At 39.9% G+C, this 27,798-nt stretch overlaps 3 protein-coding genes across 3 annotated transcripts in view; all 3 read right to left on the reverse strand.

The window, feature by feature from the left end:
• creb3l1 (cAMP responsive element binding protein 3-like 1) overlaps positions 1 to 9,555 on the reverse strand; it is a 32,740-nt gene extending 23,185 nt beyond the window's left edge. The window contains exon 1 of the mRNA XM_053314607.1: positions 9,217 to 9,555. Coding sequence (XP_053170582.1) covers positions 9,217 to 9,327 — 111 coding nt within the window. The 5' untranslated portion in view covers positions 9,328 to 9,555. The remainder of the gene's footprint in view (positions 1 to 9,216) is intronic.
• A 7,004-nt stretch (positions 9,556 to 16,559) lies between these two features.
• On the reverse strand, positions 16,560 to 20,146 carry zgc:110699 (uncharacterized protein LOC325371 homolog). Its single transcript, XM_053314709.1, has 7 exons — positions 20,040 to 20,146; positions 19,229 to 19,285; positions 19,026 to 19,099; positions 18,304 to 18,442; positions 17,640 to 17,733; positions 17,227 to 17,298; positions 16,560 to 16,733 (listed from the first exon to the last, which is right to left on the reverse strand). The coding sequence occupies exons 1-7, from the start codon at positions 20,089 to 20,091 to the stop codon at positions 16,625 to 16,627; spliced, it is 597 nt and encodes a 198-aa protein (XP_053170684.1). The 5' UTR covers positions 20,092 to 20,146; the 3' UTR covers positions 16,560 to 16,624.
• A 704-nt stretch (positions 20,147 to 20,850) lies between these two features.
• On the reverse strand, positions 20,851 to 27,279 carry LOC128354543 (NADH-ubiquinone oxidoreductase 75 kDa subunit, mitochondrial-like). The gene is made up of 18 exons (XM_053314759.1): positions 27,191 to 27,279; positions 25,887 to 25,963; positions 25,480 to 25,571; positions 25,119 to 25,226; positions 24,892 to 24,968; positions 24,688 to 24,769; positions 24,432 to 24,562; positions 24,123 to 24,308; positions 23,834 to 23,968; positions 23,629 to 23,743; positions 23,369 to 23,514; positions 23,110 to 23,238; positions 22,847 to 22,976; positions 22,600 to 22,760; positions 22,147 to 22,477; positions 21,903 to 22,037; positions 21,305 to 21,377; positions 20,851 to 21,130 (listed from the first exon to the last, which is right to left on the reverse strand). The coding sequence occupies exons 2-18, from the start codon at positions 25,957 to 25,959 to the stop codon at positions 21,039 to 21,041; spliced, it is 2,196 nt and encodes a 731-aa protein (XP_053170734.1). The 5' UTR covers positions 25,960 to 25,963; positions 27,191 to 27,279; the 3' UTR covers positions 20,851 to 21,038.
• Between the last annotated feature and the right edge of the window lie 519 nt (positions 27,280 to 27,798).

Genomic DNA, 27,798 nt, shown 5'->3' on the forward strand with positions numbered 1-27,798 from the left:
CACTTTTTTGTCTCAATTAATCCTTTAAATTACATGTGCTGCACTTTTTCTTGTCATCTTATCCATCTTTTATGCAATCATCTATTTACCATTCCTATCTATCTGACTCAAACATTTCAACAACAAACAGAGGTGAAAAAGAACCATATCTATTTTTATATATGAGCAAAGTCTCACAATGTTAAAAAAGGTGTGAGCTTTGTGCACACACTCAGTGATCCTGCCGTCACTCGTTCTTTCACACTTAAGTGAACACTCACTCATTTATAAACAAACACACCCACACACACATTCAGAAATAATACCGACAAATAGCGCCTTGTTTCCTTGCTGCATTAAACGTCGGAACAATAGCTCTTTAAATAACGCTGCCCCGTTAACTCGGCTCCATTATCATATATAGGTCACATTTAAACTGAGCTACCCAAAAATAAACAGTGAAAAGTTTCCTACGTGGAGAAATGTGGATGAAATTGGGATAATCATGGGAGAGGTGCGGGGAGAGAAGAGGAAAAAAGGGCCATAATTGAAACAATTATGAATGCTCTAAAATGAGCTCAAAGCAGCTGCACTAGTCCAACAGTATTAGCCTTTATTCTGCTTTCTTCTTACTCTCATTCTACTGCAGAGGCTTGTATAACTCTAACTCCAGTAGTACCAGCAGTGACCCTGTTCGTGTTAGTTCTGGTTAGTTATTCACTCGACACCTCCAACACACCTGGATCCTGTGATACAGTTCTCACCTACAGCTGGCAGGGCCAAATTTGGAGGCTTATCTTTTTTTTTTTCCTTTTCCGTCATCTGGCATGAAAGATGTACACATAACACTGTTTATGAATTTCTACACCCACGCAGGCATGTTCAGTTTGATAAGAGATCCTCTCAGGACTGGACATGTAGAAACTGTTGCATTGACATCTAAACATCTCGCAGACTCATTAAATCAAACACACATCTGTCAGTACTAAAATTCATAAGACATTTGTCGACTTATTCCTGGAGACAAACCCTGAAGGCATTAAATGTAAGATCCAAGGCACCGACTGATGGATTTGAACACTGAGACATGTTTTTTTAAATTATCTTACAGTTTGTGTTTTGGCATCTCTTGCAGCCATCAGTTGGTCTGTGTCTGTTGACATAACAGCCAAAAGTAACCATTAAATAAAGTAATCAGACATTCCCAACATTCCTGTTACCTTATAATTAACACCTCCTCCTCTGCATTTGTCTGTCACTCTACTATGTACAACCTGTGCCCTGATAAGGCCTCAAAAATAAATTCTCTTTCCGCAACAGGAATTAAAAAAAAAAAAAAAACTGTATCTGGCTCAGTTTGAGTATTTAATAGCCAAAAAAATCAGGTTTGATATAGATTCTTTTTTAAATTCTGACAGCAGAGAGATGACTGGAGAATGAGGGGAAAGAGAAGGGAAATGACATACAACACACACAATTAACATTGCAGCTCATGGCATTTTTTATCCCTAAGTCATGAGGGAGCCCCTTAAGGACTGATTCAGTCTATAAAAAGCTATTAAAAAGGTAACATAATGTGGTTTTTATGATTCTGTCGAATGTCCATTTGCGGTATCACTTCTACTTCACCATCAACCTGACATCAAATCATTCACGCATGCCCACAAATGGCATAGATTTGTTGCTAAGGTTGTTGCCATGGTTTGTTTTTTATTGTCCACTGACATATTTCAAGTCGATTTGGGCTCAAGCACATGTGGAAATGTTGATATTTTGACTATAGAATAAGTGAAAGAAGTGATATTTTACTACTACTGTTTCTGTACATAGCCTCCCGAGCCATCATAAACATCCAAAAACAGAGTAGGCTCATTGGCCTTAAAGAGACAGGAGCTAAAACGGCTTGTTTCAGACAGAGGCTGAACAGAGGGTCTGCATTAAGAGCCATTACAAGATAAATAAGGAGTCTTTTGAAGTGAAAATCATATTTCAGTACAGTCCCTGAACATACATATATACCTGGAAATGTGTGTGATATTTCCCCTTTAATAATACAATGTAAAAAGTAATTAATGGAGAAGCACGAGATGAACTGACAGCATCAAACTGTTGCTGTGGTAGCAGTGTTAAATAATCATCAGGCAGACTATGAATGCTCAGTCTAATTATGTATGTAGATAAAATGATGCTCTGGCCAATATATTGTTCGGAGAAAAGGTCATCATCATTCTTCTGACCTTTCTCTTGTTTGGGAACAGTTGTGATATTAAACCTAATCACAATTATATTTGCATCATGTGTTTCATTATGTGTCATACAGAAACCCTTTCAAACAGGAAGGAATCGAAATAGAAGCTGTTGTTATTATTAGGACAGAGAGTTCAGGGTGGTTGGGCATTAGATGCTGGAAACAGCTGCTGTCAGTGTGAACAGAGTAACAGAGGTAGAGACCTTTCATTACCTTAACCCTTCCCTCTATGCTGGGAAAAGAGTTGTATTAGGGAGTAAAGCAGTTGAGGGGTTTTATAGCGTATTTCAGTGCTGGTCTGTTGTTAAGGGGGATGGGGCTGAGATGTAAACCACATAGAGAAAGAGCTGGGAAAAGACAGACATGAGGAGTAATTATAAATGCAGAGACCGACTCAGTTATGCCTGTAATTAACAGTGCTGAGTCTCAACACATCTCTCTCGTCTCTATTCATCCAGCTGCTGCTTTCATTCAGGTAAAAATGTGCAAAAAAACAAAAAAGGCTTAATCACCAACGCTGCTCTACACGTGAAGTTTTTAGTATCAGAAGAATTTAGAGACACCTGCAGGTTGGCCAATGAGCTGCAGCAGTCATTCCCTTCAAGCCAGTGGAGGTAATAATCTACACAGCTGATGGATCATTGTGCTCACATACATGGGAAGAACATTTACTGAAATGGCAATGAAAGAAAGCACAGGAGTCAGCTGGAAAGAGAACAGCGTTGCATCAATATTAATCCATCTTCAGTCTTAAGAACATCATGTAATGGCCAAAGGGAAATATTATTATTCTTAACAAGTCCTGTGGTCTCAGATTTGGACTTCAGGACCACCATTGGCTAATATTTGGATTGAGTGCTTTGTTATTAAATGCTGGGTTCCAATTTAGGGGAATTTTATTCAAGTGAGATTTCTGCTGCCATAAAATGTGATTGTTTCCACCGAACATTAAATGTGAGCTGTTTTGACTTGTTTTAAAGGAGCATTGTGTAGAATTTAGTGGCATCTAGTGGATCGGACTTGGCTAATTGGTGTATAATTACCTGAAAATAAGAATCAATGTGTTTTTGTGACCTTTGAATGAGCTTTTTATATCTACATAGAGGCCACAGAGGCCACCATGTTGTACCACCATATTTCTACAGTGGCCCAGAATAGATAAACCAAACTCTGAGGGCATTTTTCATTTTCAAAAGCTCCACCGTACGTTCTCCTACATGCTTGTAGGGGGAAGGGAGAGGTATTCAGTTGGTTGCAATCTGCAACCTCACTGCTAGATGCCACTAACTTCTACACACTGCTCCTTTAAGTTGACTTACTGAATATGTCCTAACATTATGTGACTCTGACAACTTGGAGACTTAAAAAATGTTGCATTCCTACATCAGGCTGCAGGAAATGCTCTATCATGTTAGATGAAGTTATTTTCCAACTGTGATTACATTTGCTGCATCACTGCTGGCTTTTGTAAAGTTTAGCCACAATCTTATGCAATGAGTGAGCAGTGAGGGAGAAGTAAGTTTGTTCTTGAATTTGTCTCCCTTGTTTCAGGAATTTATTATAAATGTTATAATATCAGTTGCACTTAAAAGATTGTACAAGTGCTTTAGGTTTTTTTCATGGTAACGCTCCATTGATTTCACTCTTTAGAAATCAATCAATGCATACTTGAACTCACTCCATCACGATGATTGTTTTTGGCAATGCAGTTTACTACGCACCAGTTTCACTCCCTTAACATAAATGACCTGAGACCAACTGCCTCCTGAAAGGCACACACACATTCAACCATCTGAAATACTGCAGTATGCATTAGGAAAATGAACAGAGGTAATGTAAAGTGTTGGTAATTCTATAGTAAACCATGCAAAAACACTCCCCTGACAGACATTTCAGCTGGATTGAAATAAGACATTCAAAGTCAATAGAACACTACATGACTGGTTAGGATGGAGATGTTTTGCAGTGTAAAGTGAAATTACATTTGTGAGAGACCTGAAAACATATCATTATCCTACAATTCTGACTGCCACAGATTTTCAAATATGGCAATGTTCTCTACTGTATTTGGCTTTATGTGGTGATGTGTAGCTGTTAGAGCCAATTTAGTATATTTACTCAGTTTGATATATGCACTGTCAAACCGCCAACACCCCCCCCCCCCCCCCCCCCCCTTCGCTGGTCAGGCTACTCGGTAGATGCCCACAAGATACTGAACCCCTCTTAAAAAGGAAGTAAGGCCTAAATGAAGAAGGGATTTAGGATTGGAAGCCTGCAGCGAGGACAGCAGCAGACAGTTTCTTAACCACTATTGATTCATGAGCCAAGTTAAGTTTAGTGAGATCAAGAATAAAGAGTGAAATGAATAAGAATATTATTAGGAGGCTTTTTTTGTAGGATTGCATTGATGCTTTGAACTTGCATCTATACTAATTTCACACCGGCATCTACTCCAAAGCCTATTTCTGTTATCCAGTTATATACAGAAGGACAGTAGTTCCTATTTTCTTTGTTGTGGATTATAAGTGCTGTAAAGAATTTGTTTGTTTGTTTGAACTGGAACGTGCGTCTGAACTCCCCCTTCGTCTCCACACTGGCTAGCGACTTGAGAAAAAAGGTAGGACAAGCCGCTATAATAGTGGCTGCTGTGGGTTGGCTGTTTTTGGCTTCACTCGAGCCACATTTTAAGTGAGAGAGGAGGGAGCCGAGGTGGTTCTGTGGTTCAGTGTGTCTGTGTGTGTGTGTGTGCTGAGACAGAAGTGAACTGAGCTACAGTTCTCAGGAAAACAGAAGAAGAGTATTTTTCCTTCTCACACAGTCAAACACTCGCTGCTGCATGCCTGCTCGCATTCCTTCAGGCTGCTCAGCAGCCAATCTGCAAGCAGCATGCAAATGAGATGGGTGTGTCACTTTAAAGCTGGAGTACAGGGTCTGAACGGAGAGTAGAATAGAATAAAATAGAACAGATTAGAATATGGATGAAGAATACAGTAGAAGAAGAAAAGTAGAAGAAGAAGGTGAGTAGAAAATGTAGATAATAATAAAGGGAGGAAAGAAAGTGTGTGTATGAGTGTGAATCAGTGGAAAGCTGTGAAACTGAAATATCTATCTAACTTCCCCCCAGAGCTTTTTATACAGATGTGCTAGGGTAGAGTAGAATAGAATAAAGTAGAATATGACTCACTATCTCACAGCTTGAACTTAGTGCACTGTCCTTACATGACCTCACTTTGTGCATCTGTGTTTAAATGGTTCATGCATATACTGATCCTAACAGGTTAAATATGTAATCAATTAGAGTTGCAGCAATTGCTTGTATGAACAATTAACTGGCAAGCGTTTTGACAGACAATACATAAGTCATTTTTCAAGCAAGAAGGCCAAACCTTCTCTGAATTGAGCTTCTTAAAATGTGAGAGCATTTACTTGTCATATGTTTTTAATATATTTGGGTTTAGGACAGTTGATCGGATAAATCTGGACTCTGCAAAATTATATTGTGCATTTTTCAGTATTTTTTTTCACCAAAACACACAATTTAGTAAATGACTGGCAGATTAATTAACCAAATATAATCACTAGTTGCAGCCCTATACTCAATGTGCAAACATTTGTTTCACTTGTTATATAAGTTGTCCAATACTCACATGCATCATTTTGTTCCATTCATACTCAACATGTTTTGAAAATTGGCTCCAGGACTCTCAAACAGTTAATGAAATGTCAATGCAGTGAGTCGTGGTTACCATGGATACCATGGCATTTGCGCCTGCATTTGTTCAGCATGATTATACACTCTGGATCTGTATTTACCAAACATCTCCAAGTAGTGAAATCAGTCCTAACTGACCTAAATGTCTCAGACTGACACATATTTCTTCTTCTTTTTTTTTAGACTTTTTCAAACTTTCTCAGTGTGGGAAGTTCCTCCAGGATGTAGGAGAGCTGCAGAGTTATTCCAACCTGTGAGCAGTTCCCAGCATGTGGTGAATGATGTTAGCCATGCATAATCTTTGATATTTTATTCAAACCGTCTGGTGCATATGATATAAACAAAACACAGAACAGGAAGTGTGTGAACCCTTGCTGCACTGTGCCACTGAGCTAATGTCACTGTTTCCACCGGTTTTTAACCGTCTACGGATCAAAGACATGGTAAAAAAAACTGATGTCTGGTGTGGTAATTGTCAACTTTAGTACTTTCAACCATCTGTGCATCTGCCAGATTCATATTGACATTTTATTCATTCTAGCTTCTCCATTTTTCTCTTTCTTCCTCCATTAAAGCTGCTTTAATCAATAATTGTATAATTAACAATGAATGGAATAACTATGTGTAACATTACAGGGGTTGATCATAGTGACAAACCAACAGAGAATTATTACCAGACTATGCTTTAGAGTGTTTTTCAGCTCATTTTTTCAATTTTACACCAACTTCATGGTTCGGATCACTGCCACCATTTTTATCACCATCATTTCTAGACACAGTGACAAAGCTACAATAAACTCACTGTAAGATACCTACCCAGCAGACACAACATTAGAGGCCAGAAACAACTGACTTCTAATAAATGTTTATGTAGCTTTATATCAGCAGAGTTCACCTCTCCCCTTAGGATTAATGTGATGATATATGTACAGTAGCAGAAAGTGTGTCCAAACTTTTGACTGGTACTGTATATTATATTCGTAGCAATATACAAAGTAATTTAATTTTAGGACATCATTTGCAGCCAAAAAGTCAAAGTGGATTATAAGCCAATATCCACTGCTGAGGCTGAGAGACCCTACTGCTCTCCCATGAACACCCAATCCTCCTCCACATCACTGCAGTCAACACTTCACACCAGAGATGGACACAAAACTGAAGATGGAGAAAGAGAAATTCACTGACTTTTCCCCCTTCAGTGACAGGGAGGTCTCTGATGCTGGTCATGGGCAGCAACTGTCCATACACGTTGTAGATGAAGGAGACATTTAAATTTGGTCCGTTCACTGCATGAAAGTATGTTTAAGCATGCCATCCAGCATTGTGGCCAATCAGCCATACTTTCCCATGTCCTCAGTGGTACAGCCCAGCCTAGTGGCTTCACAGCAGAGTGGACAACTTTATTTAGAACGGAGACGGGGGGGTACAAACCACAAGCAGACTGCCCGACTGACTCACTGACTAAAATAGAGGTCTGCTTAAAAACCTGCACACTTTTTTTAAAAAAAAGAAAAGAAAAGAGGGAATGACACAGAGTGGAAAAAGAGAGAGCGAGTGATAGAGCAGATAGACAGGAGTACACTTCCTGCTCACAGTCACTGGCTTTATGATTTTTATCATTAACCTACGAGTATGAAGCAGTGAAATGGTTTTTTACTCTGTTCTCCCTGTTTCTGTGGATTAGGAGTGCAACACATGCACATAAGGCACAGTAGGTAGATTTTGGCACACCCACGGCACGCTTAGAAACAGGATAGGATGAGGAGGAATGCATAAATTAGGGGCAGGTACCAATCCCCTCATTGCAATTAGATTTGACTGTGTTTCCATGCAGTACAGTCAATATATTGCCAATAAACTGCTCATATTTTCTTCTTGTTTCCTGTCTTGCACTGATCAACAAGTATGATTCTTGTCTACCACATCCTGTGTTCATTACAGCAACAGGGTCTTCCTCTACTGAAATTTAAAAGATGTCTCAGGTGCTACAGGAGGATGATGCATGGAGCTGTTGCCCCCGGTAACCTGTTGTTTTTGGATGAGGATTTTGGAAAGAGGAGAGGTGGAAACAGGTGGTTTTTCAGGGGGGAATCAGTGATGTAGAAAAGACAAAGAAATGATTTAACTGTCTTACCATTTGTCATGCAACAGTGTGTGCATGTCCCCCCGCAGATTTCCTTTTTAAACCACAAAACTGAGTTATAAGTGAATTGTGTGCTGTGCTCATGAGATGTGTGTGTGTGATTATTTTGCAGCAACATTCAGCAAGATTTAATTAAGGTAACGGCAGTGAGTATGGCATGCATAATTGCAATTTTAACTTTATATAGATAGTTTGATAAGGGTTATGTAAAAGTTAGTCACATCATTTTCCATTACAGGTTGTCTTCACTGCAGACATTTTGACTTGTCATAGTAGGAAAAGCACATGTGTCAATGATAAATTTAATAATCCATTTAGCTGCTTCCAGTTTCAGGGTCCATACTGGCTCACTGGGACAGCTGACTGGAGGGTGACATCATTAATGTTATTAGTAACACCTGTGCTTTCCTTACTAGACCTGTCAGGTAGCTTAAGTCAATTAAAATATTCAATTAGCCACCAGAGTCCAGTATTAATTAAGCCCTCAGTTACAGGTTGAGTTGGTGCAATTAAGACATCTAGGTAATTGAAAGTAGAATTAAGAAATATGAGCCAATTGTATTATGCAGTTAAGTAAGGCAAACACTTGAAGAGTTCATTGAAAAGTAATGAAGACTAATAGCCACTGTATGCACTGCACATTGGTCAATTAATAGTTTAAAGTATGCATGCACACACACACACACACAGTCCACATTAGTAATAATAGTGAGGTGTGCAGGTGAGGACAGCAACACCTGTTAGCTGACACACACTCACACACAAGTTAAGCAGTAACTCGCCAGAGTGTGTGTGTGTGTGTGTGTGTGTGTGTGTGTGTGTGTGTGTGTGTGTGTGTGTGTGTGTTCCAACTCTCACACACATCACACTATTAAACACACATACGCACAAAGGGAACGAGCCCCGGATGTCAGCCAGGATCCGTTATACACACCGCCCTCCTAAGGTCCGGCTCCGGGCGGAACAGGCAAAAAGAGGTGCGTTTGATTTTTTTTTTTTTACTTTAAATACAGACAGCTGACTTCCAGCAGAGAGACAGCAGGACTGGACAGTGTATACTTATCAATCAATTATCAATGAATGAAAAGCAAAAGAGAAGCCGGTTAAATGACACCAATCAGCTGAAGGACTCACCACATTAGTGAGAAAATCTCCGTCGCTGAGTTCCTCCAGGTCCAACAGGTTGGTCCCTCCGGATGGATAGAGTTTCTCTGCGGTTAAACTGTCTAAGATAGACTCCATCATTGCTGTCTGTGTCTGTCTGCAGCTCACCGGACGGATGGACAGTCGTTATCTGGCCAAATATCTTTCAAATCAGCTCATTAAAGCGAAGCAGTTTGTTTTTCAGACTGTGCTGTGTTTAGGGTCCGGTCGTTATTCACACAACCTGTGGGTCGAGCCGAGTCCAGCTGCTGCTATTCTGGTAGTGACAAACTTGAAAATGCAGTAAATTCACATCCTTCTCGGCGGAGACGTTGCTATCCATCCAGCTGTGTGCGTGCAGCGCAGCCTCTCTCCTGGCGTGCGGTGTCTCTCCCGCACGCCAATGAATATTCAGTGAAGTCCAGCCCCCCTGGCGTCAAATAACAAGCACGCCCAAAACAGAAAATATATTGGAAGTCAACTAACAAGGGGACACTCTTTTGGTAGATTACCAAGATATCCTCCTAAAATTCTGAAGACTATTAACTGTTACTTTTAGGACTTTTTATGGATCCCTGCTGTAAAGAAAATATAAAATATAACTTTGGATCTTCAAACACTTAAAGAGCCTCCTTCTCACTCCAGTGATATGTCCAAGAACAATGTTACAGTCGCTGATGTTTTCAAATAGAGTAATGTGGAAATTGGCTGATTGAAATTGTTGCCTAATTAGAACTGTTAAATGAATCATTTCTTGGGTTTAAAAAACAAACCTGAAACACAATTGTTCTGTCACCTGTAATATGACAGGATGGCACACAATAGCACAGTTATTTTATGGCACCTGGTAACCTAGAAACATGCAGCTTTCACTTCTGAAAAATGTCCCAATTTAGCTTAGGTTTTCTTCCCATTTTACCTACTTTTATGTACTCAAGTAAAATGAAAAACCCTTCCCCATAACACATTAATAAGCATTCAGGATACCTTATATTGTCAGGCAACAAATGATATTAATTAATAAGATCAGATTCTGCTGCCTTGTTGGACATGAACTCAAACATGCAAAGCAGAGGACATGCATGCAGGGACATGAGGGCAGACTGTTGACAGCTAGATAGCGACAGGTGACAGCAGACAACAGACAGCAGAGGAAGTTCAGCACAGACAGGCTGAGGGCAGTAAGGTGTAATTGAGTTTGAGTGCTGACAGACCTGAGTACATAATTAAGCATTTCTTTAAATGAGCTCTAAATAAACCAGGTGTGTCCAGTTGTCTAATAGTCACTGGGATGGAGATTCATTCTGGTGCAGCTTTAACAGAGAATGCAAACATATAAAGATAAGTAAATAAATCCTAAAATATATCCCTGTAGCATGATTTGAAGAGTTAAGAAGTTTTGGAAAGATATGGAGAAATATATAAAGGACAATGGCCTGGGTTACAGTATTTATCCCTCACCCCAAATCTTTTTAATTTTAATTAAATTTTAATTTAAAATCTGACTTTAAAAAGTACCATTGCAAAGTACTAAAAGCACATTTAGCTAACAATAATTACACATTCATAAAGCTTTGAATGCAGGAATATTACTTGTAACAGTACAATGGTATTGATACTTTGAATTTTTATGTTAATTAGATGTCCTCTCAGGATTGTGTGGGTGTCTCCTGCTAGCTTGGTTACACCTGTTATGTGTAAATGACACCTCTATCATTTTTATTAGTGACCTATGTAATTCCCAAGCCAACATCAATCAAGAAGTGGAAACACCTGCCATATTTGGTTCATATGTTTGATGGCTCAGCAGTGTGGCTTCCTGGGACGCTTGGAAATGGAACTGTTAATGTTATTAGTTGCACCTGGACTTTTCTTGCTAAGACAAGCCCAGTAGTCTACTGTTGGACAGGAGCTTTCACAAGAGTGCAGATGGTGCAGGGGGTGTAATGTTACCCCCTTCAGGTCAGAGGGAATCACTACCATTTGAATGTGGAAATGAGACAATCTCTGCAGTTGGATCGTAAAAGGCTTTGAGTGTAGCTTCAGAAACACTGAACACATTTAGCTTATTATTGATGAAAAAATATGAGTCTGTCATCCACCTGCACTCACCTTTGAGCTTTGGGGATGATGTATTGTCATAGGTGTCTATGCTGAAGAATGTGTTTTTTGTTTGTGAAAAGAAAAGAAAAGTGACAGTATAGATTGGTTTGACACCCTGAGATAGCCTGAAGCTACAACACACACTCTCTCTATCATACACACACACACACACACACACACACACACACACACACACACACTCACACACAGGAAAGTGGGAATGAAACAGATATGTCTTTTTCAACTGATTGCTTGCTCATCTCATTCTGCCCCAGATTGTTTCTCTTCAGAGAGACAAGAGACAGAGAGAAGAAAAAGAGGGCAAGACTGCATTACAAATAGGTTTTTATCTCACCCTGTCCATTGTGTTGTAGGTATCAGAGGTGCATGTGTGTTTCTGTGTGTGTTTACAGCATCCTTGACCTGTTACATAATCTGGGTAGATTTCACATGTACGACATGTAAGAGGGGTATTTCCAACTGTTATTTAATGATTCATTTCTTTTTAGCTCCTCAAGTGATTCTGGAGATGTGTTGTTCAATCAGCCTGTCGCTATGGTCCATTTTCACAGAAATATTACTGCTGTGCCAGAGTACAGCCTCACAGAGCTGCTATAATGACAAAGCTGAATCCAGACCAGGATCTTATTATTTCAACCCAGAACTGGAGACGAGACAAAGATTGCAAGTGAACTGCTGCTGGACTCACAAAGTAAGATGACTTCAGTTTGGGCTTGGTAAAATCAGAAAGTACTTCCAACCTCAAACTGACAGTTTAAAACCAGTGACTCTGGACTTCATTTGGGTTTGAGCCTCATGACTTGACCCCCCTCTCAAACCCAAAGATTTAAATGTTTTTTGGAAACAGGGCAGACATTCAGCACAGTGTCCAAGCTGTAAGCCTGCTGGATCTGGTCATGGATTTACTCCTGGCTGTATTGTTCATATCAGGGTCACTGCAGAGAGGGTGTGGTAGAGGTTAACAGACAGGACTCCTTTTTCATACTGGACTACAATGATTACCAACAGGTATTGTTGTGTTTCATGTTTTATGTTCCTAATCAAACAATAGTCATACAATGATCTCTTGTTACTCTACATCCTTTTTCCACCTGACTTCTTCTTAGGTCCTTCTTGTTTTTTCTTTTTCTTCCTCTTCCTTATCGTACATTCCTCCTCTTTTCTCTGTCTCCTTTTTCTCTCCAGATATCAGTTTACGGAGGTGTCCTGCCCTAGGGGACAGGGTGTCCCATTGGTGTTGTATAACTGTGGTGATCTTCCACTCACTACAATATTTCAAATTTAAAGGTACCCTGAGGAGGTTTTGACTACTGAGCATTTTTAAGCTTATGTAATAAGCTGATGTAAAAGATAGAGACTTCAAACCATTCAAAACCACACGTGTAAAGGTAAAGGCATAAGGTTGGAAATGCATCAATAATTGCTCCAGAAAGAATCAATGCACCTTTAATATCTTTTAATAGCCCAAAACTAATATGTTATAATATAAGTTATATTAACTAATAAGTTATAATCATTTAGATCTTTATCATATCAATCCCCATGTTTGATATTATTTATGGAAGGCACAACTGTGGTGGCTCACCATTTACCACAGGTGTCGCCAAATCAAATAGAAAATCAATCTTAAAGCTGCATTAATTAATTCTTTGACCATTTGGGGGCAGCAGATGAAGCTGTAAACATACAGCCATATAAAGTTGATACAGAGAGTATTTCAAGATGCCTGATCAACAGACACAAAACAACATTAGCATTCATTTTGAGTAGTCATCCTTTGTTATTATAAAAATACTTATTGCAGCTTCAATATACTTGTTCTGACGACTCAAATCCCATGCACTTTAAATCACTGCTAAATCTTTTTAAAATACCTTTTAGACTGTTGAATAGTGTTGAAGGCCAGCAGCAGTATGTATTTTGGTCACTTCAGCATGAAGTCAACTTGAGCTTCAAGCAGTTGTGTAACAAATGGAAACAAATGACAGAAGTCCTGACTAAGGTGTCAGGAACTCAATTAAAAGCTGGCATTGATCAGCAAATCTAAGCATCAGCCAGCATTAATGGCAAGTTAAATGCCTCCTTTAACACAGACAGCACAAAATACAGGATGCAGAGAACATAATCTTACATTATTAACATTTAATAATAGTTACATACTAAACATATATTAATCTCATTCCTTCACCCTGTGTTTATGAACTGCTAATGCTGAATGAGACCTCATCCAGGATTTAAGATTAAATTTTGATAAACTTAAAACTTTGTCAAGTTTTGTCAATGTGAATACAATAGCTCTCTGATTGGCTGGCTGTGTGTTGATGCAGGTTGTGACAGGGGATCTTTTCCCATTGGCTGTGGGTGTAGTGATGCAGGTATGACTCATCTTCTATTCTCAGCGATACAGTTGACTTGGGGTTCTGACCTTTCATTTCCTTGGTGACCGATGTGATGTCATCACTTTCCATCGTTGTCATTATCCTCCTCTGTCTCTCTCCATCTGTCTCTCACATCCACTTGGGTTTGTTGGTGTGGCTGTTAAGTAGAGCAGCAACATCAAAGCATCGAGGTGGAGAACTCGCAGTTTATTTGTGTCTCTGTGAGCGAGTGACGGGATCACTCTCCATCACACTATAACACACCAGACAATTACAATTAGTCCTCGCGTTGTCTGTCTTTCGCTCCCTGTGCTCAGCCTGTTAAGAGGCTTGAGCGTATTCACTGTAGCAGCCATTCATGATGGTGAATATAAATTTATACTTTCATCCTAATGACTCCTCTTTCCAATTACATTAAAGAGGTCGTTAGGGCCGGCAACAGACTTCTTTGCAGAGGATCCCCACTTTGTAAGCAATATTTTCCCTCTGTTCTTCTTTCATGGTAAAAAAAAAAGTATGATTTTACTTAGAATTACATTTCAAATTTCCTATATCACTCTTATTGTCTACAAATCTTATGTGCAGAGCCAAACCAACAATGAATTTATCCAACTTATCAGTATTTTGTGTGTGTGTGAGAGCGTGTGTGTGTGTTTGTGTATCCAAAGCCTGACATATCTTATTCCTCTGTGCCATAGAGCTCAGTTGTTGTCCAAAAGCTATTAAAAACACATCAAGGGAGCCACACTGTTGCTCTGGGTGACATGTTCCTTTCCCATGAAGAGTGTGGTTTACAGATGGTTTCAAAGACCAATAACACGAATCAGCAGCTTGTTGTATTAGTGTATTAGTCTTAGGAGCCATTTCTTAACAAACTAACGTGACTTTAATCTTTGAGATAACGGCGCATGCCACAGTGCTGCCTTGTGTTGTGGCTCACTGACATGTTTTTAATAGTTTTTGAACAATAGCACAGAGGAAAAAGATAGGCTTTGGATACACACACCATTGTTCGTTTGGTTCTGCGTGTGAGATTTGTTGACATAGAAAAAAAAAAAAAAAATCACCAAATCCCTTAAGCTTTCAGTCCTGGATGATTTAGTAACTCTTGTGGTTACTGGTGCAAGTGCATTTTAAAACCGCAGGTACTAGACTTTTGTTCAAAATGCTGTGGGGCAGAGAGGATAAATTGCATTAAAAAAACACTAAAGAAGTGTGCATGTGGCAATTGTAATCCCACATAGGACAGGTGGACCAGTAACTATTTAGGAGGGCAATTACAGAATCCAAATACATTAAATGGCTAGTGCTGAAATATGAAAATTGGACTATAATGTTATGTTTGAAATCTTCCTCTGTGATTCTGCATAAAGCCCAGTGGGGTGCCTGTGGTTGGTTGGTGGTTGCTGGGTGGAGTATTTGATGTATAATAGGTGTCAGTGGGGAGTGGAAAGCATGGGGAGTGGACAGTAAATACACAGTGAATTTTCCCATTATGTCTTTACAAGTGGCTGGAGATAGAGCAGCGGGTTATAGTGTATTCAAGGCTCAGTGTGGCTGAAAAGGAGCAGCTCTTTTCCTTTCCCTGTTCCACACACAGACACATAAAAAAGGTATTCTGCCAAAGTATCCCAATGTTTTTCTTCCCTGTTATAGCCTGTCTTATTTTCTGTCTCTCACTCTGTTGCCTTTTCTGTCTCTGTTTTTCAAAATGCCTCTCGTTGATCATAAAGTTCAGGAGTTCAGAGAAAACGGAGATACATGGGGAGAAACAGAGAGGTCGAGTTGAGTAACGCCAAGGCTGTAATCAAAGCCAGCCTCTTTCTTTACACTCTGTTACATCATCTACACACAACAGCAAGGGCAAATTTAACTGGTTTACTTAATGACTGAGTGACTGGATGACTGAGTGACTGGACAACGGACAGACCATCTTGGTATTTCTTATTTTATCCCTGCATAAATCATACTTCAAACAGTCAAATTATACAATACTTGAAATGATAAGGCAGCTGACAGCTTTTGGATGACATATTGTGACTCTGTGTTGAGCCAGCACCAAATCATATGAGAGTAAGTGCCTCCATCTAGCGGAGGGCGAAGCACATAACAAACTAAGACACAGGATATTGTATAAACATGGGAAACCAAAATGTATATGCTGCACAGTATCTATTTTTTCTGCAAGTGGTTTCAGTTGCAAGAATGTGATGCAAACACAGAAAAGGTGTTATCTGTTCTTCTTAATACAGAACACACAAAATAAATTAAGAAACATACTTTTATTGTACTTAATATAGGTATTTTATTTGTAGCCCAGCTGCACAGATATCACAAATGCATTAGTGTGCATCATTAGGTGATGGGGGGGATTTTAGTGTGGGGACTTCACTGTGTCTTAAAAGCATATTTGGGCTGCTGTAAATGTGCACTCTGGGAATCAGCACTTCCCAGAAAATTACAGTTTCCTCCACAGGAAAAAAGCCAGCCTTGACTCTCTGGCTGAGACAATCCAATGGACTGGTCATTGTTGACTGCTCAGACTAATAACTCATTTATTCATCCTGCTTCACCCTCTTTTCCAGACTGTCTCTGGTTTTACTCTTGCTGCTTATATGACCTTGCTACGAGGGTTTGTGCTTGCAGCAGATTAAACTAGACTAAATCCTTATTGCAGGCACCTTGCATCCCTAAAGCCCCCTTTGATGTTTGATCAGCAGTGCCCTAATTCTGACTTTTCTTGCACAATCTATTGTATTTTGTATTTTGTAGACTAAAAAGGGCATGAAACCATGAATTCAGAAGGTCAACCTTATAATAAGAGGAGTAAAAATCAGCATTTTTTAACAGAAACAAAAGAGCAGACAACACTAACATGAATTACTTGTTTGCTGTGGTCACCACTGCATGGTTTTAGAGCGGGTCAGTTTTTTTGTCAGGGCGTGGCGAACAGTCAGCATGTAGGAGCGACGGTCAGGTAGGGGGCGCTGCTGATCCAACACCAGCCTATCAGAAACAAGGAACAAAACATCACAAACATCACATTCTGCATTTCTGACTGCTTTGAATAGACTTCTATTTGTGCCTTTTCAAGTGTGAATTCTCAAAACTTGCTTTGAATTTGTGTAACGTGGAATTTGGAGCAGCTCATGTTGTGTGCTTAAAGGTACGATGGAGCTATGTGTAGAGAGGACATAAAGCAGAGACATTGCTGATACTGGTGTCACGCTATTTTTCTGAGGTACAGTAAGGAGCGGCTTTACAAATAACAAAAATGCATTTAGTGCTTTTGTTGGGCTTCAAGGACACAAAAGGTTTTAATAATAAACTTAGAGTACCTTTAAGAGTTATCATGCAGCCTCATCAAATTTCTGTTCTTGTTTCTTATAAATAATTAGACCAGAAGCAAAACCTGACATCCAGTATCAATAAATAAGTATTCTTTTCTTATACATGTTGCAAACTGTGTGAAATAAGTTATAAAACTGCTGAATCAAACCTGATGAGCTGAAGCACTGCCGCCTCCACAGCTAAGACAGCCTCGGCCACCGACAGCTCCCTGAAACCACACCTACACACACACACACACACACACACACACACACACACACACACACACACACACACACACACACACACACACACACACACACACACACACACACACACACACACACACACACACACACAGTATTTCAAATATGAAACTAACTTAGCAGGCCGTAATTAAATGTACATTTGATCCGTAACATTCACATCTTCTAATAATCATATTATTTTCATCTAAATAACAGTAACAACAAATAAAACATGTAATTCATTCATCAACAAATAGTAGTGTCATATTTGGAAAGTAATATAGACAAACATCCATCTATAAGCTAATGAACATGAATGATAACACACACAAACCTTAAATCCTTGGCAAGTCTCTGTCCTTCCTCTGTTGTCACCTCCCTGCCGATTTCCAAGTCCGCTTTATTGGCTACAAGCACTGTAGGAACGACTAACCCATACCCCCCCCCCCCCCCCCCCCCCCCCCCACACACACACACACACATACAAACACACACAGACATGCATGCAGTTAAATGAAGTGACAATAAACCTAAAAAACGATGTTATGATGTGGAGAGTTTGTGCTGCTATCACCCTACCTGCAGACCACAGGACGGCCGACCAAACATGGAATACATGTCTGTTCTATTTGTGCATGCATGCGTGTATGTGTGTGTGTATAAAGGTGACAATAGACAGATGTCAGCATCAGAGTTAAAGCAGAGACTCACTGTACTTTAAGAGCAAACATAATGAACACAATGTCCCTGTGGGATGCTGGTTCAGTCATTCTGGTATGTTAGTTAGTTGTAGTTCTGTTTCATTTGTCTCTAAGTGATCTTGACACAAAATGAACATTTGACAGAGATGTTGAGAGGCCAAATAATCTGATAATAAACTTGTAGAAGAATTGTTTTCCAGCATTCAGCCATCAAATAAGTGAAATTAAAGCACCTACAGTATGTGTGGGATTTATGAAGCTCTGATTGGTTTTATGAGTGGTTAGTTAGTGCCTTACCCAGACTCTGTTTGGTTTGTTCGATGAGTTTCTTGAGTTGTGGGACCTCCAGGAAGCTGAGGCGCTGTGTGATGGAGTACAGCAGCAGGAAACCGTCAGCCCAGCGGATGGACGACTCCAGAGAAGCCACACAGCTCTCCTGTCAAGAAACCTCATTGGTGTATCATAAAGTGAATATGTACAGTAGGGAACGCTGACTCAGACTGGGTGGCGTGAACAAAAGACAAGTTTGACATTTTTGGAAGCACATTTATTTTCTGTCTTGCCAAGAGTTAGATGAGAAAATTGACACCACACTCTCATGCTTGTAGGCTACATATGAAGCAAGAGTGAGCAGCAGGCGATTAGCTTAGCTCAGCATAAAGACTCAAGACAAGGGGAAAAGGCTGGTTACGGTCTCTTAAAAGTGAAAAAAAAAAAAAACCTGCACCTCTAAATGTTAACAATTAAATAATTTGAATACATGTTTATCATTATAACTTTGTCTGGTTTGCCTGTTCTAGGCTACTGAAGAATGACGATTGATAATGAGAAATGGCGATAAAACATGGTGGGTGCCCTTTGTAGATATAAAGAGCTCAAGGTAACACTCATTAAAACATTAATTTTATAATCCATTTCTGCCAAATCTGTTCTGCTAGATGCCACTAAATTCTACACACTGCCCCTTTAATGTCAATACTGTGATGTTACAAAGCTACAAATAGAAGGCCAAAGTTTACCTTACAAGCTATATCCAAAATCTCTAGATCAACACATTCCTGGTCCATCACCCGACTGCATCTGTAGGTCACCTCTGTGGTAAAACAGACACATTTTACACATCTTATCAGGTCAGTGAGAGGCAGAATGATGCAGTAATGTCCTAATTATTTTTTTCCATGTCGGAAATGTTTATTCCAATAAATACTTACTGCAGTCTTACCCTTTTTATGGTCGTATTCGCCAATGAAGCGCTTGGTTATGAAACGAACACACAGTGCTGGAGACACAAAACAGACCTGAGAGAGTGAACTTGCCAGAAAACACCACACTATTGATTCACACACACACATGAAGTTTAAGTAATACCCTAATCTGCATCTGATCTGCAGCATGTTTCTTTCACGGTCGTCACCGCTTTGAGAATTATCCTCTTAGTAATGTTTCCTTCCTTGTTTAAACAAATGCCACAAGTGCTTTCTCTGTGTTTGGGTGCAAAGAGTCTGGATGGGTTTGTTTGACTTTGTGTCTGGTGTACAAGGTTTTTTCCTCTATGCTGGACAAATTGAGGGTTTACTTCAGCTTGCCTGAGCATTTAAACACAACAGGCTGCTCTTGTCAAATACTGTGAAATGATATTAAATACAAACATGGCCCACATATGAAAAGCTGTTTCCCCAACATATGAAAAGATCTGACAGGAGGCGTGTATGGAGACATGGCAGCACATTAAAGCTTAGCAGTGGAGGTCATAAGCAGTGGCTGGATACACTTCAATGCTCATGTCAAAGGGTCAACTTCAGACTTTTGTACGGTTTCCTTATTTAGCAAAACCTAACAAAACATGACCATACTTTACCCCCCAACTCAGCATCCTGTTTCGCTCTTTGAACACATGTGAGAACATGCTGGACCAATGATACTTATTACTGATACAAACATGTCACACACATTCCCATCCTGTTTCTGCACCTGTATTTTTTCTGCTTGGACCGCTGTGCATTTACAGTATCTGCCTGCAGTCTGTATTCTACCTGTTTTTCCAGTGTTTTGAGCTCCCAGAATGAGGAGTTTAACTGGAACCATTTTCCTGATGGGTTCACTATGTGTCCACAGTCTGTCCTGCTGTCTGTCCCCGCATGAAAACCCTGCAGAGAAGAGCAGAAGAGGTAGAGTAAAATTGCAAAACACAACACAAAGTAGAAGTATAAAACTGCATGCAGCCCTGAAAAACTAAGCACATACAAACTATGCTGTAGGTTGCAATAATACTGACCTTTAAGTGGGAGTAATTTCCAGATATGGAGAGGAGTAAAATAATGACCCCACTGTGTTCAGACACTGAGCAAACAAGGAATGAAGAGATGGGACTGTCTTCTCGTCTTTTTTGAGTGTGTGTGTGTGTCTCTCTCTCCCCCTTGCCAAGAGCCATTTGCCTTAAAGAAGCCAAGATCCTCCTAGTGGCACTGGCAGGTAGTGACACTACTACTTGAGCTAGATGGAACACCTGTTTTCTAAGACAGAATAAACATAGATTCATCTCTTCTGGAGGAATCACAGTTCAATTTAGCAGCTTAGCTTAGCCGTCACTCAGATATGCCTTTTTACTTAATGATTAGTTCACTAAAATAAAAAGATTTATAAAACAAATGTATCACCTAACCATAATGTTTGTGTTGAAGCTAAACACTCTAGTTAAATGGGTCAAGGGACAATTTAAAAAAACATTTAACATCAGCACATTTAAACAACAATTACTCAGAGTGTTACTAAAAGACAGATGACTTGTGAGCTATAAAGCACAGACAATAAAAATACAACACAATAAATGAAAATGACTCAAACTGGAGTAAAGACAGTATGATTTTATTCATATTTCATAAGTTTCTCACTTCCATTCAACAAAGCACGTTCTCAGGTGTGAAAACGATTTTTACAATATGCATCAAAGACAACTTTAAATTAGGGAGCAACACCGAGTATGTTCAGAGAAGTGAACAACCAAGAGTTAATCGTTGAGATGTGATGGGTGTTCAGCAAACTGAAGGCTCGTCGACGGCGGCGGCTCCTTCTGTTGCGGCTTTTACGCATTTGGCCATCGTCTGGGAAGCCCTGCTGATGGAGTCTGCGCACAGAGAGGGAAATTTAACACATTTAGACCTTTATAATAAACTTGGGAGTTAAAAGGAGAGCTGAAGTTTACATTTTAATTTATCTTGGCTTGGATACAGTCAGCTGAGCAAATTTGATATGTTTATTTATCAACAAGATGTCACTGTATTTCTAATGTTTATTATACCTGTCATGTAGAAGTCCTTTACTGTAATCTGAGGTGGGATCAGGGGAGCTGCTAGGAGGTCCTGGTTCACAGCCTGAGAAGAACAGAATGAAAAAAAGAGACAAAGATGACTTAAGCAACTCTGCCTCAAAAACAATGAGGACTTAAGCCACTGTGTGACTATTATTAGTTATAATGTTTCAAAACAACCAAACTCTCTAAAATACTAAGTAAGAGTTTTTTTATATTTGTATTGTCTGTAATGGAAGACTTATTTCTTATGCCTGCTAACTGGGTTATAAAGATCAAACTGTAGCAAAAAGGCTGCATTAAAGCACAAACACATGGTTATCAATAAAATGCAAACAGATATATTTTTGATGAATATTAATTGTCCACAAGCTTCTAATTAGTGAAGCACAATTGTAGGAGAAGTGCCAGGGTGTAAATATGGATTGTAACTTGTGATTTTTTTTAACTCATCTCATACTTTACTGGTGTGCTTTTTAACTGACCATTCATACTGGAATGAAATGTGATGCTGTTATGAGCCGTACAACTCCAAACTCTGACTGTGTGAGGTTTGTGTGTGTGTGAGTGTGTGTGTGTGTGTGTGTACCTTGGCAAGCTCATTAGCTTGTTTGAAGTAGTTTGCCTCCTCCACATCATCATAACGGACCAAGTTAGGAGAGACCTCGGCGAGTCTGGATCGTACCTCTTCCAGGGATTCATAGGGCAGTGACACACCTGCCAGCTGATAGCACACACACACAGACAATCCTTTCAATGATTGAGCTCTTGGTAAATGTCAAATAAACTCTATTAACATTGGTACATGCTCTGCAGTGTGACTTCCTCCTCACCTCAGACACGGCTCTGATGATCTTCCAGTCCTCTCGGGCCACCCCCGGAGGAGTGACGGCCACCCGGGTGTGTTGGCTCCTCCCCTCAGTGTTCACATAAGTAGCGTTTTTCTCGGTGTACGCAGCGCCAGGCAGGATGACGTCGGCCATTGGTGCTCCTACGTCACCGTGGTGACCCTGATAGACGATGAGGCTTTGTTTAGGCAGGTCGGCTCTGCTGATGCAGCCGGCATCAGCTCCCAGGAGGAACAGGACTTTGGGTGGGTTTTTCCTGATGGCCTCCACACCGGCCTTGTAGCCCAGATCCAACGCAGCCACCTGACTGGCCACTCTGCTCACACATACACAAACACATTAGTGAAAGCTTAAGTACAAATTCAAGCTTTTGAGCACTACCAAGTTGCTGCTTTTCACAGTCAAGTCAATGTAACAGTTACTCTGCTCCCACTGTACCTGTGCAGGACATTCAGGACTTTCCAGCCTTCTTCCACTCCGCTGCTGGTTCTGGCGTTCTGAGCGATGGTGGAGACGGCGCTCAAAATAGCAGCTCCGTCTTCTCGCTGTAGAGCGCTGCTACCCACGAGTACTACTGGACGCTTGGCAGATGAAAGCACCTAGAGACAGGGGAAAGGACAGTGAAAATTTAAGAACACAATCAGCAGAAAAATGCTCTTTAATCTGAAATTTCTCTGTCCTTTACCTGGCAGAAGGGGTGTGTGCCATTCGCCAGCTCCTTCAGTATTGAAGCCTCCTCTCCCAGATGGTCGTATGTATAACTCAGGTCAACTTCATGACCTACCATGGCAACACGCAGCTCATTATGGAGCCAGCTGATAGAAGAAGAGGAGGAGCAGAGTAATGGAGGCAAGTTACATACACAGAAGTTTACTTGCTTTGGATAAAAAAAAGTGCAACCTTTTAAAGACTAGAAGAAAAGAAATATGAAGTGATGTATGAATTTACCTCTTGCGGATTCTGGCGTTGAAAAGTGGAGCTTCGTAGCGCGGGTTGGTTCCCACCAACAACAGAAGGTCAGCTTCCTCAATGCCGGTGATGCGGGAGTTACACAGGTAGTTGGAGCGTAGGTCAGCGCTGCAGAGAGAAATAACTGTCGGCTAGAGACTCTGCAAAAACTGTGGAAAGCTTGTACAGCATGTATTTTGTTTTATTCTTGCATGGTTTAAACTCATCATCACTACACACAACACACACACAGGCTTACCCTGCACCCGCCATTGGGAAGACCTCCTCAGTGCAGAGGTTTTCTGAGTTGAGCCTATTGAGGAGGTCTTTGAGGGCGACAAGAGCTTCAGCGTCTGCCATCCCTCCTGCTATGGCTGCGACCTCATTGCCCTGCACACCCTGGAGCTACACACAAACATACACAAACATATTAATGCTTTGATGTCACAAATTTACTAAGCGTCAATTATAGGAAGAGGCCTACAGAAAGATCCAATAAAGAACTATAGACACACTTACTGCTCCAGCAACACGAGTCAGAGCATCCTCCCAGGTGGTTGGAGCTAGCTGACCCGACTCATTCTTCGCCAGTGGTTGAGTCAACCGCTGCCTCTTCAGACCATCATATGCAAACCTGAGGAGCCACAATGTTACTTATCTATTGAGATGAATTCAATCTGAAGCATGGCACCTCTTAAACATTAAACTGGCTTGGGTGTTTTACCTGGTTTTATCAGAGATCCATTCTTCATTAACGTCTTCATTCAGCCTGGGCATCACCCTCATCACCTCGCCTCCTCTCGTGCTCACAACGATGTTACTTCCCACCGCGTCCAACACGTCGATTGACTCAGTTTTCCTACAGAGAACGCAGAAGATGGAAAGAAATGAGTGAACTACTTTCCTGATGTGGAAAAGACCTCAGGACCCTCCATAAATTCAGTGACTAGTAGTAACCATGTTTAACCAATTTATTTATTAGATTATCTGTAGTTTCACATCTTTTTTCCTACCTGGTCTCCCATGGTCGTGCGGTGAAAGCGTAGGGCTTGGAGGTGAGTGCTCCCACAGGACAGACATCGATGACGTTGCCTGACATCTCCGACAAGAACATCTTCTCCACGTATGTCCCGATCTGCAGGTTGTTTCCTCGTCCTGTCGTTCCCAGGTCTTCAACACCGGCGATCTCACTGGCGAAACTACAAAACAATGCCCAAATACACAGTTAGAGAGTCTAATATTTCATCTAAATTCAGTATTTTCCATCAAATTATCCAATTATTCTGAAGGGTTTAAATAAGAATGTTTTGTTTCTGTCTCACCGGACACAGCGTGTGCACTGGATGCAACGCGTCATGATGGTTTTGATGAGCGGCCCGATGTTCTTGTCCTCCACTGCTCTCTTTCCTTCTGTGAAACGGCTGCGGTCTGAACCAAACTGCATGGACTGATCCTGAGAACAGAGCAAGTGGAGTGTTAACGAGGTAAATTGTGCCTTTAACCTACAAGTCATGTTAAAAAATGATTCATCCTAAACCAGGGTTTATATATATACACTATACACTTATCCACACTTACCTGCAAGTCACACTCTCCTCCTTGATCACAGATGGGACAGTCCAGTGGGTGGTTGGCCAACAGGAACTCCATCACTCCCTCCCTAATGATATACACACATGTTCATCAGGCCTGTTTAGAGTAACTTCATTGACAATTTGAACTCTTGCTTAAAGTTTGAATCATATTTGGATGGAACCATATGGTGAGCGTTGAAGTCTGTACCTGGCTTTGCGTGTCTTCTCTGAGTTGGTGAGGATGTTCCAGCCCTTCATGACGGGCATGGCACAGGCTGCTACCGGCTGAGGACACATGACAGCACACACACATTAATAAGACAGTACTACAGCAGGCATTTACAGCAATTTCTGTTCTAAAGCATCTTCCCTTCTCTCAGAGTTTGTTGCTTATGAAACTATATGCCTGCTACCGGATCAGATGAACTCCATTACCTTTGGTGCTTTCTCAATCTCCACCAGACACATACGGCAGTTTCCAGCCACAGAGAGGCGCTCATGGTAACAAAACCTAGGGATCTGGACTCCCACCTTCTCACAGGCCTGATGAGGAAATGAAACAGATGTCAGCCAAAACAAGATAACAAAACAAAGTGTTTTTTAAGTTTAATTGTTTGACATAGACACACACTACTATAAAAATGTCAAGGATGACACAATATGCCTTCATGCCAGGTCCTTACACTCAAACTGAAAATTAAATAAAATATGTCGACATAATATTATAATGTTGTTTGTTTGAATGGCAGATCATGTAAGCATCAGCTTCTGCAGTAAAACAGTGTGTTGTTTTTACCTGCAGGACAGTCGTTCCAGGCTCCACCTCCACTGGTTTCCCATCCACAAACACTTCCACCATGTTGCTGGCAGCACGCACTGAAGTACGCACTGGAATGAAATGAGAGGCCAAATTTACTCAAATAATCTACAATTCCAGCACAATATATTAAAAATGAATTATGATTCCACAAAAAGCAGAAGAAAGTGTAACAAAGCTATATCTTGATACATTGTTATTATATGGTAATAATGATACAGATCTGCAACTATATGTGTGAATATCCTTGGGTATATCTTCACTAATAAACACTGCTCTATGCTAGAACTAGTGACTTTGAATACAAATGCTTTGCTTTTACATTACACTGAGTAGAATAACTGTTGTTGACCTTGACACACACACACACACACACACTTACTTACCGGTGTTGGAGGGAGAGAGGCTGCTCTTGGTGGCTCCGGCCAGAGCTCGGCCGACACTCGGCAGTCGCAGCATGATGCTGAGAAAAGAAAACAGGGTTGAGTCAACACCTGAGCTAACCTCAGTCTGATATGACATGTACCAAACTCTATTCAAACACCTGCAATCTGAGCTGGCTTGGGGAGAGGTGACGACCAAATTTTCAATTCAGACAAAATGCAAACACAAACCGTATTCATTCCACATAGTCAGAGTCAGTCAACGCAAGCGACAGCAATAACCAACAATTTCTCAGAGATCATCTTTCACATATTTCATCCAACCATGTTTTGTCTAACCATCTTTCACTGTCATATAATACAAAACTGCAAAACTTCACATTTTAAAAGCCAGAACCGGTGAATTAATGACATAAATAAATTAACTATTTATTACCCTAAATGTAATTATTCATGTTGTCAATTTGTCATCACATACTATACACATAATGTCCTGCATATATACAGTACTCTTAAATGGTTTGTACATAACATGACCTCTCTGTAGGTGTCATTTTGTACGGCCAAAAATGTCAAATCCAAATGTATTCCATTTAATGAGAAAGAAAAACACAAAGAGAACCCACAAGTATTGATATTTCACAAGGTGAAACAAACAACAAGTCGTTAGCAGTAGTTTGGCATTAAAACATGACATAATCAATAAATGAATGATCAAAATGGTTGCAATTAACCTTCTGAAGAATGACCATAGAAAGATAGATAGATAGATAGATAGCATTCAGTAATAAGGTAAATAAAAACACAATATTAAAGGCTGAATCATGTAAAATAACTAAATGAACTAATATAAAAACAGAAATAATAATAAATACAACATAAAAAAATTAAAATGGAACATAAAAAATAATAAATAGAATATAAGTAATATTAAATAGGACAGAAAGTAAATAAATAGGACAAAGAATAAACAACTGTCAACAACAGTAGTGTTACTTTTACTAAACCAAGACATATTTAAAGGAGATATCACACAGAAAACTAAAGCTATAACTTATAAACCATCAATAAGACATAAAATGTAATGTTATGTCAGTGTATGGGACAGGAAGCTAATAAATAGTTAGGACCTTGCAGTGAGGACTCCTTGCTCTGCAGGCTAGCAGCGTTAGCTCAGAGTACTACTCAAGGACACAGGCGCTGCAGCGGGTTATAACACCCCGAAAAATCATTTTCCACTGCCCTTACAAATAAATAAAGCGGGTATTTAAATGCTTATGAGTGTGTGATGTGTTTCTGAGTCTTACCTTGCGCTATTTGGCCTTCTGGACCAGAACAGCGGTGATCAGAGTAGCACTACCACTGAAAAAGCTATGGCGTATTAGCGGAAGTTCACTTCTTCTTCTCTTCGTTTACCGGAGGATTGTAATTGGATATAAAGTGCACAGCGCCCCTACTGTTCAAACAGTGAGTAACATCTTATTAAACACTACAGCTCCACAGGAACAAAGGTCGTATAATGCTGAGAATATCTGATTAATTTTGTCATTCTTCTTTATGTCATTTTTTTATTAATAAACACAAATTCTCCAAAATATCACCTCAAATTGCAAATTTTCTCCTACAACTGAACTTTATTTAAATCACTCAAGCTATAAAATAAATTTAAAGCAATGAATTAATTAACACGAAACACTATTCCCTGAAACCTCTCTGGAAACCTCTGACTAAAATATAAATGAACACCCAGATTTAATTAATTCATTTATTTAGTTAATTATTTATGTACTTTTATGTTATTTATCTTTATTATGTTTTAAAAAAAATATTATTATCTTTACATTATTATCTTTTCATTAATATCTGAAGTATTATAATGCCAAATGATATAGATGTGTTTTGAATACAAAACTGT

Source organism: Scomber japonicus, chromosome 24 (genome assembly GCF_027409825.1).
Source record: "Scomber japonicus isolate fScoJap1 chromosome 24, fScoJap1.pri, whole genome shotgun sequence".
In the NCBI taxonomy this organism is placed as follows: domain Eukaryota; kingdom Metazoa; phylum Chordata; class Actinopteri; order Scombriformes; family Scombridae; genus Scomber; species Scomber japonicus.

What these genes read in the sequence shown, in the direction of transcription:
- zgc:110699 (XM_053314709.1), bottom strand. Translation starts at nt 20,091, where the DNA reads ATGGTTCCAGTTAAACTCCTCATTCTGGGAGCTCAAAACACTGGAAAA. An exon ending in TTTTGGATATAGCTTGTAAG is followed by an intron (nt 18,443 to 19,025) that starts GTAAACTTTGGC and finishes GTTTCTTGACAG; the next exon opens with GAGAGCTGTGTGGCTTCTCT. An exon ending in ACAAACCAAACAGAGTCTGG is followed by an intron (nt 17,734 to 18,303) that starts GTAAGGCACTAA and finishes GGTATGGGTTAG; the next exon opens with TCGTTCCTACAGTGCTTGTA.
- LOC128354543 (XM_053314759.1), bottom strand. Translation starts at nt 25,959, where the DNA reads ATGCTGCGACTGCCGAGTGTCGGCCGAGCTCTGGCCGGAGCCACCAAG. An exon ending in CAGTGCACACGCTGTGTCCG is followed by an intron (nt 24,309 to 24,431) that starts GTGAGACAGAAA and finishes ATTGTTTTGTAG; the next exon opens with TTTCGCCAGTGAGATCGCCG. An exon ending in TTCCCAATGGCGGGTGCAGG is followed by an intron (nt 23,239 to 23,368) that starts GTAAGCCTGTGT and finishes TTCTCTCTGCAG; the next exon opens with CGCTGACCTACGCTCCAACT.